Source organism: Schistocerca serialis, chromosome 1 (assembly GCF_023864345.2).
Source record: "Schistocerca serialis cubense isolate TAMUIC-IGC-003099 chromosome 1, iqSchSeri2.2, whole genome shotgun sequence".
Taxonomy (NCBI): domain Eukaryota; kingdom Metazoa; phylum Arthropoda; class Insecta; order Orthoptera; family Acrididae; genus Schistocerca; species Schistocerca serialis.
In genome coordinates this window covers 261614306-261628157 of record NC_064638.1, presented here as the reverse complement: position 1 = coordinate 261628157, position 13852 = coordinate 261614306, and the positions used below count along the sequence as shown (strand labels likewise).

General features: G+C 37.9%; 1 protein-coding gene across 2 annotated transcripts in view; it reads right to left on the bottom strand.

The window, feature by feature from the left end:
* The window catches only part of LOC126467339 (zinc finger protein 236-like), a 50321-nt gene that overhangs the window by 17977 nt on the left and 18492 nt on the right, over nucleotides 1–13852 (bottom strand). For both annotated transcript variants that reach the window (XM_050096454.1, XM_050096455.1), the window contains exons 3-5: nucleotides 7010–7195; nucleotides 6809–6922; nucleotides 3406–3520 (exon numbers count right to left, since the gene is read on the bottom strand). In XM_050096454.1, coding sequence (XP_049952411.1) covers nucleotides 3406–3520; nucleotides 6809–6922; nucleotides 7010–7195 — 415 coding nt within the window. The remainder of the gene's footprint in view (nucleotides 1–3405; nucleotides 3521–6808; nucleotides 6923–7009; nucleotides 7196–13852) is intronic.

The following is a 13852-nucleotide window of genomic DNA, read 5'->3' as shown; positions in this document are numbered from 1 at the left end:
CAGCCATCTGAAAGCTTTTCAGACAAAGATGCACTTGTGGTAAATGCAGATGAGAGCTGGAAACTGTTACCACTTTCCTACAGTATATAACTCATGAAAATGTTGATTATGTTACTTATGCTGATGAGCTGAAATCCTTATTGGCACAATTTATCACAAGGTTTTCTGATTTCAGGACTACAAACAGCACGTTCGCTATATTTGCTAACCCAATGACTTGTGAGATAGAAAAGGCCCTGAAAGATCTTCAAATGGAATTTTTTGAACTTCACGAAGATTTGTCTTTAAACTCTAAATTTGAAGAAGTAAACCTGGTTGAATTTTATAAAACTTACTTGATTGAAGAGAAATATCTGCAGCTGAGATCATTTGCAAAAAGGAAAATTTGTCTTTTTGGAAGCACATACAGGTGTAACTTTTTTCTCTTATGAAAACAATTAAATGCAACAAACATACAAGGTTAACAGACGACAACCTGGAAATTACCTTAAGACTCATTATCAGTGACATAAAACCAGATATCAACAATCTTGTGTTAAAAATTCGAACTCGGAGCTTACATTAATCTGCTGCTGGATAATCAATAATAAATAAACCACTGGAAATGAAATGATTGTATGGCATTGTTGGCCACAAGGCCCCATCCAGGGAGTTCGGCCGCCCTTTTGCAAGCCCTTTTTAGGTGACACCACATCGGCAGCTTGCGAGTCAATGATGATGATGGACAAACAATACCCAGTCTCCTGCTGGGAATGAAACCAGGACCCCCTGCGTGGTAGGCAATAAACCACTATAAATACATTTATTAAGTGTAACTTTTCAGCTTTCCTAATGGTTGATGCCAAAATTTGTGTGTTCAGTGTACTGGATGTAGACAAAGTTCCACGTTTCACATGGGTTTCTGTGCAATCACATGATCTTGAAAAATTTTATTTTGGATTATGAGTTATTACAATGAATTGTAAGGAACCAAGACTCAGAGTTCAAGTACAGCACGAAAATAAATACAATCATGTGAAGACGGGGTGCCGTGTATTGCCACAGTAACAGATGGCAAAATTCCGCCTTATTCACTGGGCAAGCTGCTGTCAAGCTAGGTGAGTTTCCTTTTGGTTGTATGGCCTAGTTTTTGTATGTCACAATGTATGATGATATTCATGTTCTCTTGAAAAGTTTAGGGGTGAGTCCAAATATATTTATTTGCAGACTTGCATGTCACAGATGTTTTCGAACTTGTGCATTACAGGCGCTGCTATCGTGTCACATGAGTACTGTCTTCTTATTGACTGTACAGTCTGTAAAACCTCTTCTGTCATTGGTGTGAGCAGTTTTGGCCTTTTTCATGCAGTGTAAACAACATACAATTTGTGTGTACCATTTAGTAATGATACAAATTTCACATAGAAGTCAGAGGCCATCATACGTTCAATACTATTGTCAATACGTCAATATAATGATTGTGTGTGGGGCCATCCAAAATATTCTCAATATTACCAACACATACTGAGCATGTGATGAAAATTATTATCAATTTCGCAAATCGCCATTCTGTTTATGTGTTTACAGTTCTTTCTTGTATAAACATTAGTCATTAATTCTTGTCTGTTGTCGACATATTAGAACACTGCAGCTGTTGAAATTGTGAGTAATTTATAATGAATTACCTGCAACCAGTTACTTCTATAGGAATTTATTTCTCCGTAACGACATTTCAAGATGCCTGGCATCCCATCTTCACATAGTTTCATTTATTTACATATTATGAGCATAGCTTCTTTACTAACAGTATTGCACAATTTTCCAATTGAAGTTTTAAGGCAGCTTTTGCGAAAAGTCATAGATAATGACACATTGTTTACAATGGGCAAATAAATGAAAACATGAAGACTGGGTGAATATAAACTTACATATAACAATGCTATTTTCGAAATATAATTTGTTGGCGTGGCTTGTTTGGAAAGGAGTGCCATTCATATCAGTCTGTTATCCCGAAAACATTAACATCACAGACCCATTACTTTTGGCTTTACATGTTAGAAGCATTGCTGTCACATCATGTGACAATGTGGTCCGCAAGCTGAAATATGTATGTGGATCCAGCCTGCGAGCCACCAAAGGTTGCCCATGTCTGGTCTAACATGTCAAATACTTTTTGCTGATGAAGGAATGTGTCTAATGCTCATTGCACGAGATCTATTAAACCTCAGCTTTTGTCAAGAAACCATGGCCACCAGTAGTGGATGCTTTTTTTGTGTAACTGATGTTGTGAGGTTGGAATATTGTTTGTTTTTTATAAAGTACTACATTGTGACAGTAGCAGCAGATTCAAACATCTTTGTAAAGACGTAAGACTTGCCGTGTCTGTGGATTTGTTTTTTTTTTCCCCCCCCACCTTCTGAAATAGTGGTATATTTATTACTGTTTCAAATCAGGCTGGATTTCATGTTCCTTCCTCAAACTATGGATTTTCAATATTGGAAAGAGCTTACTGGATGTACTGCAAACATTTCTGTAGTAAACAAACACATACTGTATCATGCTCATCAGAGTTTACATTTTTTCCTTACAATATTTTATGTTTCTGTAGCTATCAACAGAGATGTGAAACAGGTATTCAAAGGAGTATATGCTGTGGGAAGAGTGAGTCTAGCATGATATTTGCCACAATGATATGTGTCATCATAGAAAGCAAAACACAAACAATAGACAGTCCTCCAACAGTGACTGATTAGTGTTTCTGCACAGTGGTCGCAGATAGCATGGAGCTTGCTGGTGCACAAAAGAGGGTTTATAGAAACAAACACTACCACCGCAAACTTCAAAATAGGGATTAATTTTGCTTTGTTCTACAAAGCTATACCTTGCAAGGCTTTGTAAGGACATTCATGCACATCTGTAAACTTAGAACATCAGGCAGAAAGAAAGATAAATTAATATCCATACATTTTCCATGTTGCTAAAAATGTTAAACTTTCTATGGGTGATTTTGTATCTGACTATACACAATAAAAATTACAGAAATCAGGAAACTGAGTAATGAGTGGAAAAATAGGACATTTCAACATCTAATGAGATGATTAAAACACTAAAAAAAATTTATGCAGTATCATTTAGTTCAACATGATGCATGCACCTGAATTTCAAAGTTTCATCTAAATCTTCGTAACAGAAGGCAGTCAATGATCACTTCCAATATAAAGTGAAACTTAGTGTGCATTTTGAATAACTTACAAATAGTTTCTTTCAGAATATGTTCACAATATTTCCAAGTTAACATTGTACCTGTTTAAAAAAAATGAGCTAGCATAATAATCTTCGTACACTAAACTAATAAACAAGTGAGCATTTGCCCATAAAGTCATAGCTAACACTGATAGTTAAGTTAATTGAATGCCTGATATTTACCTTCTTTGGCATCTGAGATGACTTAGGCCTCCTGTAAGTAGGGATGAATTTTTCCGCAGTTGACTGAACCCGTCGAATATCAAAGTCCTGATCCACACGACTCACAGTCTGTAACCTGTTTTCCAAAATGTGTCATTTAAAAGGAACTTGTAGTATGTTATGAAATTTGATATTATTAATCAGGCATTAATAATAGCGATAATACTATAAAGCAAACAAGGAATATTATGAGCAGCACCAAACACTAACTACTAGATACAATCAAGCTGCAATATTGAAAGGATGGGCACAGAGCATTTTTATTTGACTGGAGGCTCTATGTGCAACAGGGACTCCTACAATGAACAAGGCCAAAGAAAAATACTGAAAAAAATTCTGGATCCCATCAACGAAAACAACTACTGAAGGCAACAGAATCACAAGCTGTACATGGAGAAGATTACATGACAACTCAGAAAAGGAGAATTGCCTTTCATGGCCACATGACATGAATGAGACTTGGAAGGAAACCTAAAAGGACACTAACCCAATTTCAATATAAGAAAACCAAATGGACATGATTTCCAGAAGTTGAAATAGATCTTTGAGAACTGGAAATTTCTGCTAAAGCTACCCATGGACATAATCCACTTAAGAAGCATCTAAAAACACATAGAGGGTTCTGGGGAAAGCTGGAGCTGAAGACTGGGAAGGCACGGACCCAAGAGATAAAAGAACATCACCAGAAATGAATGAAGGAACAATAGGTGGCAATTAAAGCTCGGGAAAAGAAGCAGTTGAATTGGTGTCATCCCTAGCTGGCTGAAATGACGAAGACGGCAATAATTAATATATGTAACTGATCTGTTACCATTTATGGCTAGTTTGTGTTTTCTCTTGAAGTGTTTTTGGTTAAGAATGTCCATACAAAGGTAAAAGTTACAGAGTGGACCCTTGCATTTTTTGTAGTTGATGTGCAATATATGATACAAAACAGGGCAGAAAATGAGCATTCCATATGCTTTTAGGTTCCCTACGTTAGACGCTCAAGTACTTGTTAACTAATAGAACCCAATATGTTGTTCTTGACAGCGAGTGTTCATCAGAGATAAGGATATCATCAGGAGTGCCCCAGGGAACTGTGATTAGGATCCCTGTTATTTTTCTACATACAGAAATGATTTGGTGGGCGAAGTATGCAGTAGTCTGCAGCTTTTTCCTGATGGTACTGTGGTGTATAGGAAGGTGTTGTCATTGGGTGAATGTAGGAGGATACAAGATGACAAAATTTCTAATTGGTGTGATGAATGGCAATTAGCTCTAAATGTAGAAAAATGTAAGTTACTGCATATGACAGAGTCACATTGATTAAATACCTATGTGTAACATTGCAAACCAATATAAAGCAAACCGTGTATAGGACACTAATGCAAGCCATTGTTGAGTATTGTTCGAGTGTTTGGATGCCATACCAAGTCATATTAAATAAAGACATCGAAGCAATTCAGAGGCGCGCTGCTACATTTGTTACCAATAGGTCTGAACAATAAGCAAGTATTACTGAGATGCTGTGGTAACTGAGACAGGAATGACTGGAGGGAAGACAACATTCTTTTCGAGAAGCACTACTGAGAAAATTTAGAGAACTGCCATTTGACACTGACTGCAGAATGATTCTTCTGCCGCCAAAAGTACATTATCATGAAGATAAGATTACAGAGATTAGGATTTGTTCAGAGGTATACAGATAGTAGTTTTTCCCTCACACTACTTGTGATTACAACAGCAAAGAAAATGACTCCACCATGCATCATACAGTAGTTTGCAGAGAATATATGTGTAGATGTAGAAAATGAAAGTACAGTAACACATGTAACCACTACCTATGAAAAAATATTTCAAAAATGTATAAATTTTCTTCATGACTACTTTGCTAATGACATGCTGTGAAAACGAAAAAAAGGGTGCAAAAACCAATCTGTAAAAATGCATTGTCACTAGCAACTTAATTTTCAGGAAAGCAATTGAGACAAACCAAACAAAATGCACACTTTACTTTTATGCCTACAATACATAAACAACTATAAAATTTGTACTACACTGTACCGAAATAAATTTGATCAACAGAAGATGACACATAGGTGCTGAAACATGTCTGGGTGAATAAAAAGAAATAACTACTGTTTTGCATAATCCAGATTTTATAATGTACATAATATGCAACAAAATATTTGTTGGATTGCATAAGGCACAAGCATACAATACAGATCACTGCACATGGCCACAACCTTTACTCTGTATTCAAATTCATGGGCTTCACCAACTCTCAACAACATTATCCCCTTTCAACCTAATCTGGGTCTAGAACTATACTACAATCAGTTGCTGTGGTGGTGGTTTTTTGTGTGTGTGTGTGTGTGTGTGTGTGTGTGTGTGTGTGTGAGTATTAACAGTGATTCCTGGCAAAAATTATCCAAATAAATGTAACAACCAGAACGGTTAACATTAAATAAAAATGCAACAGCTACCAATATGTATCAGATGCAGCAGAGATATGTTCAGTGCCTGACATACATGAAAATGCAAAAGTGACTTTGGCAGTACTAATCCTTTGAAACGAAGGTTTGATCACAGCATATGATATACCACACAAGCAAATGGGGCCTGAGAAATTCTAGGTTCAATTGGCTCTAAGCACAACTACTTAAACCTAACTAACCTAAGGACATTACACACACCCAAGCCCAAGGCAGCATTCGAATCTGTGACCGTAGCAGCCTCATGGTTCCGAACTGAAGTGCCTAGAAACTCGGCCACCGCGGCCGGCCGAAAAACTCTTGCTTGTTTATCAACAAGATACCATGCTGGTTTTGAGTAGTGGTGGTGGTGGTGGTGGTGGTGGTGGTGGTCGTGGTGGTGGTGTTGGGAGAGGGTTACTTCTGGAATATAATGGGTTCACTGAGACTCATTTTATTTCGATTACTAAGTGTCATTGCAAAAGCCAGTTCGAAAAGAACTTGCACACTTCTGTCCATGATAATGTGTCCTTTGTGGAGTAAGGAAAGTCAGAAATTGGTAGAAGAACTTAAAACTACATAGTAGTCACTACATTCAACCGACATGGATTCAGCTAAGCACTTTGGGGCATACTGATGGCACCTATTCACAATTTAGATCTTCCACTTACGCATACCAGAAAATTATGGACGCTTGTCGAAAAGGTACTATTCACATTTATTTCAGGATCTTGTGCCAGTTTCCTGAGATAACACTGCGTTGATGCATTTTATAAAGAACTAGATTCAATCATACATGACACTACACATCTGTACCATGACTTTTTCCCAGTCCTTGCACTCTGCACTAATTATTTGCCATTCAATGGGGCTAAATGTGTTACCTATTCCATCCCTGTTGTTCTTACCTCTGTTCTTCACTAGTCACGTAGAGATCACCTGGTTTATGATACATATTGTGATTGTCATATGCTTTCTTGCAATAAAATAATGCATCACATGTGGTGCATTTTATTAAATCTCTGAAACAAAACAGAAAATGCCACATTCGTTTTAATCGACTAAAGTTAGTAATACTTATTCTTTCAATTATTGGTTTAACTACTTACTCAGGCACACTATTCCTCTCTGCCTCTGAATGTTGGCGTTCTAAATGTTTTTGCAAATTGAACTTCATAATATATTCAAATCCACATAAATGACAATAGTAGACAGACTGTGCTTCTCCTGCATTATTAAGTTTTATCTTCTTACTTGGAGGAGGAGTAGCCACTGGTTGAAAGAAAGCTACAATTCTGGGAACATAAAGAAAACAAATCACAATAACAATTGTCATTAAATACAAATGAACTAATTTTCTAATAAGGTTCACTTTATCCCTAACACTTTCCAGTAACACATCTTGACAAGATCGTTGTTAGTGACACACAAAGAATTAATATCTGAAATATCGTTCCCTTATCTTACAGTATTAACAGCAGACTTCTTTTCATCTGTAAAATACTCGTGCATCTCACAGAGAACATGATAAAATTATACAGTAAGCTGATGGAGTGATACCATATGTGAAGCACACATGCCATGCTTTTTCATATACATTTGGTATTATTCCAACACATAATCTACACTGGGAGATAATTAGATTGATGTTTTTGACCTGATCTATAAAGAATACTGTGACAGTTCATTTAGCGCAACACCTGCTACAAAACGAAAACATTCAGACTCAGTTCTAGTCTCAAACAAAGTTGTAATATATTGCTTGATTTATCTTCTAGGATGGCATTCCACCTCATAATGAGAATTTCTCTATGACAAGGAGACAGAAAGACTGGCCAGTACTTATATCCAGGATAGGGACCAGAGATTGGGGATGTGGTGGGGTGGGGTGCGATGGGATGGGATGGGATGGGCTGGGGTGTGATGGGTGGAGAGGAGAGAGGGGGAGGGGGAAGAGGGGAGGGGGAGAGAGAGAGAGAGAGAGAGAGAGAGAGAGAGAGAGAGAGGAGGGGGGAGGGGATATTAGTCTCTGTTAACAAATTCTCTTTCTTGGGTGTTAGAATTTCATTACTTATTAAATTACTTATTTTCATTTTTTTCCTCTTTTATCTTTTTTAATGACCCCCCCCCCCCCCCCCCCCCCCCCCCCGCTGCCCCCCATCTCGTTCCTCCGTTTTTTTTCTACTACATCTTAATTGCATTATTCATTCCATTTTCACTTTCATCTCTGAACTGAAGCTGGCAAAGTATGTGCAAAAGTACTATGTTTGATCCCCTACTCTTTCTCTGACACTCTCTCTTTTCTCTTAGCCTCCTCTCTACCTCACAACAGATGAATCCCATACTAGGATCAGCCTGCCATCTTTTTCCAATCTTCCCCAGTCAATCCTGCTTCCATCCACAGAGAAGGAAATATTCAGTCTTAAGTCTCGTTTGAAGCAGCTCTCCATGCTGGTCTATTCTGTGCACATCTCATCATCTCTGAATAACTACTGCAACCTACATTCATCTGAATCTGCTTACTGCTTGCATGCCTAGATCTCCTCCTACAATGTTTACTTCTCACACTTCTGTCCATTACCACATCGACTACCCTTTGATGTCTCAGCACATGTCCTTTCAACTGACCCCATTTTTTACTCATGGTATGACACAAATTTCTTTTTCACCTCAATTTGATTTAATATGCCCATTAACAACTAAAAAAATTAGTTTCCATTTACCTCACCAATAGAAATGCACACAACACAGGTAATTATAATACATAAATAAACTCACAAATTAAAGACTACATAAATGTAAAAGGAAATAGGAATAGACAGATACAGAAAAAAGAAGGGGCAAAGAGACGGCAGATAGAGAGAAAAGGTACAAGCAAAGGGATGCAAAGCTTGTGAAACCTCTCCATAAATAATGTGCAAATAGGTTTGAAGATGTAAGGATGAGAGCTCAGCATAAACTACCATTAACATATGTTGAGATTACACAGATGTTAGGTTTGTGCCAAGAACCCAGAAAACTGTGGAACTTTGTAAACACTAAACTCAACACTCTAGTTATAAGTGTTTTTTGTGATAAATCACTTGGTTTACAATAATAATATACAATTTTTGCAGAAAAAGACCTTCCTAAGCTTTCTGAAGAACTTGCAAATTAGGTCATAGGGGGTTGGGGTGGGGTGGGGTGGGGTGGGGTGGGGTGGGGTGGGGTGGGGTGGAAAGCTGGGTCCGAGTGATCCACAAGGAGGTTGAGGTGAAAGATAGCTTCATTGGTTTCAGTGACAGCTTACCTTCTAGCAGCCATAGCCCTCTAAATAGAAACAATTCCGCATGCAGAGGGCAATGGATACAATACTAATTTTGGTGTAAATTGGGAGTGTGTGTTCAATTGCAGACACAAATTTTGCATATGATGGAGGTTGAGTACAGTGTATCACAGTGATATGATAGTTTGTGAAACATGTTCAAAATGTCCCTCCATTATTAGGAAATAAGATTTAGTTAGCACAACTTCTGAATACTGGTAACCACTGCAAAGAGCAATTCTATCTTCAGAGCCAACTTGTAAACATCACATGTATTGTTAATCTGTGCAATGACAGTAAATCTGTCTAATAATCATATTTCTGAGTAATAGGCTTAGTTAATAGATGTGACGCATATTTCATCAAAGCATATGACTACAACAAACAATGCTGCGGCAGGCAATCAGCAAAATTATCTTTATTGTTACACACTGAGAACATTTGCACTATGCGACAGAAAAGTTCAGCTTCCTATTGTCAAATGCCATTGCTTTACAAGGTTTTTATTTGAATTTGTGCACAGTTCTATGAGAAGATGCTACTGACACTGATGCAGTGATTTTGTTGGGCTTCATTCCAAGGCTGTCCTTCACTTGTCTAGTCTCGCCAAAACCAATACCACAGTCTGAGGTTCAGGCTGGGGTCTATGAGGGAACTGGCATCTGTATCCTGGTAATGGTTCCTGGGATCTGTATTAGGATTCCGACTCATCTGATTGAATCAGAATCATGAGTTGATCACAGATTTGTGGAAACCTGTGATGGAATATTATGATCTTAGTTTTGCCGAAACCTGACACTGGTGCTGAGACCAACTTTCATATAGCTGTGTTGTTACAATCAGAAGATTCTCAGTGATAACAGAGGTTGTGGTTTCTTTGATGTGGTTGCATTTAGATATATGCTGATGATCCAAACCTACAGGTAGTTCTGCTTTAACTATCCTGGCTGAACATAAAGATTGCATAGATTCTACATATTACAGACAAATAACTGCATTAGTGGGTAACGTGGCTCTAAGATACACCATCAGTAAATTAAACTGACTCAATGCTAGGATTTCATGGAAGTCACTAGAGCTTCACTGTAATGTGGCCTTTTCACTGAAAATTGATGAGCTGCTCAACAAAAACATTGAAATAGTTAGTACAATATGCTATTGGAATCCTACTCACATTTTGATTTCTAGGTTCAGTAAACTCTACATGTCATTTCACAACCAAACTTGTTGAGACAGTTGAATTTCTTAAAAAGAATTAACTAACATCTTACCTATAATAGACCAGGACATCAGGTAAACTGATTATGCCTGGACTCATATGTAGGGACTGTCAAGAAAACTGTAATAGATATGACAGAAGTTAACTTTGATTCACAATTAAGAATAGCTTGTTCGCAAAACAATAATAGACTTTCATTCACCTGAGACATATTCAGAAATGATAAGAAAGAAATAATGGAAAATCAAGGATAGAATAATGGCAATTTTATGAAATGGATGGATTGCTACATACCATACAGCAGAGCTGAGCAAAGTTATAGTCCAAATAAATCCCTTCAAAAAAGATTTCCTAAAACTAAAATTCAAATTGTATGCTAACAAATTTCTTTTCACAAAAATTCTTTTATTGCTATTGCTAAGCTGCACTTTATAATCCCTCTACTTTGGACACTGTCAGCTATTTTGCTGCTCAATCAGCAAAACTCATCCACTACTTTTAGTGTATCATTTCGTAATCGAATTCGCTTATCACCACCTGATTTCATTCAACTACATTTCACTACCATTTCTGTTTTACTTTGGTAGGTATCCACTGCTATCTTCCCAGTATTCTGATGCTTCTGACAGAATTATAATGTCACTGGCAAAATTCAAAGTTTTTATTTCTTAATGATTTTTATTTCTTGATGACTTGCATTTCTTCTGCTTGAACTTTAATTCCTTTTCCAGATTTCTCAATGCTTTCATTTTATGCTTGCTTGGTTAATGTACAGTTTAAATACATGTGGGATAGGCTACAACTTTGTCTCACTTCCTTCTTAACCACTGTTTTCCTTCAATTCTTTTAACTATGCAATTAACTACGCAACCAACTGAGGTGGTGCAGTGGTTAACACACTGGACTCACATTCGGGGAGGACGACGGTTCAAACCCGTGTCCGGCCATCCTAATTTAGGTTTTCTGTGATTTCCCTAAATCACTTCAGGCAAATGCCAGGATGGTTCCTGAAAAAGGGCACAGCCGATTTCCTTCCCCATCCTTCCCTAATCCGAGCTTGTGTTCCATCTCTAATGACCTCATGGTTGACGGGACATTAAACACCAATCTCCTCCTCCTCCTCCTCTTAACTACGCAGTCTGTTTGATGCGATAATTCTTTAGTTAATGCCTGTAAGATGTCACTTTCATGAAATTGGATTAAAAAAGGAGACACATAACTAAAATACTGATAAAATAATAACAAGGAAAAGGGGCAGGGAATTGTGTCAAGTGCAGGGACAGTTGCATGTGGGGCTCCCAGGGACTCAAACTCTACCCTCCACCCATCTACATTAAATGCATAAAGTACCTTTGAAAGGTTGCCTTAAATCTAGTGTAATATGAGAAAGGGTTAAAAGACATGGACAATATTGTGTATAGGTCAACAGAGATCAAACATCATCGCATGTGTGGGTTCTTAAGCTGGAGCATCCCTGGGGCCACAATTTCAGCAAAAGGCATTCCCTCCACCCTACCAGCTGCACAGATTTCTTATAGTCTTTGGTGGTGGTGGTTAGTGTTTAACGTCCCGTCGACAACGAGGTCATTAGAGACGGAGCGCAAGCTCGGGTTAGGGAAGGATTGGGAAGGAAATCGGCCGTGCCCTTTCAAAGGAACCATCCCGGCATTTGCCTGAAACGATTTAGGGAAATCACGGAAAACTTAAATCAGGATGGCCGGAGACGGGATTGAACCGTCGTCCTCCCGAATGCGAGTCCAGTGTGCTAACCATTGCGCCACCTCGCTCGGTCTTATAGTCTTTGTCAAGATCACAGGTAAGCAGCAAAACCTACCTGCCTGGCAACTCCCTTTAACCATTCCAAATGAATATGCATGTCATTTCAATAAAAGAAACTATTTCTGCATACTCAAAACATAAAAAAACATATTGCAGCCTCCTGCAGATTAAGCACCCTTTGCTTGCTATCCTTCCAAAAGGCTTCTTTCTGTCAACAATGACCACGGCAATACACATAATTCGTACAAAAACTTTAATGTTATTTATCTCATCAAATAATATATTTCCAATAACCTACGATCCACTATTGTCTTCCTCTGCCCACTATGACAACACAACTTTGGAGCAGGAATGAACAGATATCACTTGTGCACAGATATGCTGTAAATATCAGTGCCATATAGTGTCTGCTACAGTATTCATTCATAAACATGTTAGGAAGGACACTGAACTCACTAAGAAGAAATTATTATCCCCTATGAAAAGAATTTTGAACCATGAGCAAAGAGATGCACTGCCATGTTTTAGCCACATTTCTTACATGAATATCTTAAAGATGACCACTGTCAAATAGTTTGAAAAAATATGTACAGTGGTACATATGTGAAATTTTTTACTTTCTTGAATGACTTTTGGCATGTTTAAGCAAATTATCCCTTTGCGTCAAATTCTACTCATTGGAAATAAGGTAACCCTATTGCAATATCTCCATAGGCGTAACAAACTTTGATCTTTAAGTCCCAATGTTATATTCCTTTAGGTGAGCTGTTACTATCCTCTCTACCTTTTTAGTCCTTACAGAAGAAACAGGAAAGACATAGCTCATGAAATTTCATTGTGCATTCAGTTTTGAAACTTACAGATGCAGTATAGCATTGCTGACAAATACTACGGATGTGGACACAAAACAAGAGTGAAATACTGCTTTGTGATGGCACTAAGGATGGAGGAAAGAGAGAAAGGGGGGGGGATATCAAGTTTTATCCTGAACAGAGAATATTCCACAGAGACAGACATTTTGGGCGTGCTACGCACATAGCTAGTGAGTTACAATTGAAATCACCACATCCCTGGGTAAGAGTTTGCTGGATGCCTCTAAAACTTCAAGAAATATATCCGTATGAAGGCTTGTTATGAGCATTTCTTGCTGCCTGTTTGTGAGTCACTGCAGATTGTCTATTGATGAGTAGTAGTATGTTTTTGTTTCGGAATTAAAACCTAGAAATTAGTCACTTTTGACTCCAGGGAAACTCTGAGCAACTTGTTATAAACAGAATAGTGTAGTGACCAACTAATGAAAGGTTGCTAGAAAAAAGAAACAAATCATCCAAGTACAAAAATTAGTTGTAGGTCTTGTAACTTAGGTAGAGTAGCACTGTGCAGGCTGCTTTCGTCAGTTCATTCAAAGGACATACACTTTAAGAAATCGCTGATTTCACATGCGCTGATTGTGAATCAGAGGTAAAAAGTGATGCAGTCATGTATCATCTATAAGCAAACAGCCCCAAATGTCGTACGTTGAAAGCCTCAAATTCCAAGCAAGGCAGAGTTCGGCAAAGTTCAAGAGGTCCAGTGGCAGCTGCCTCAGATAGATGAGCTTACAGTCGTTTCACTCCTGTACGCAGTTACTTGCAGACCAAGAAACACACG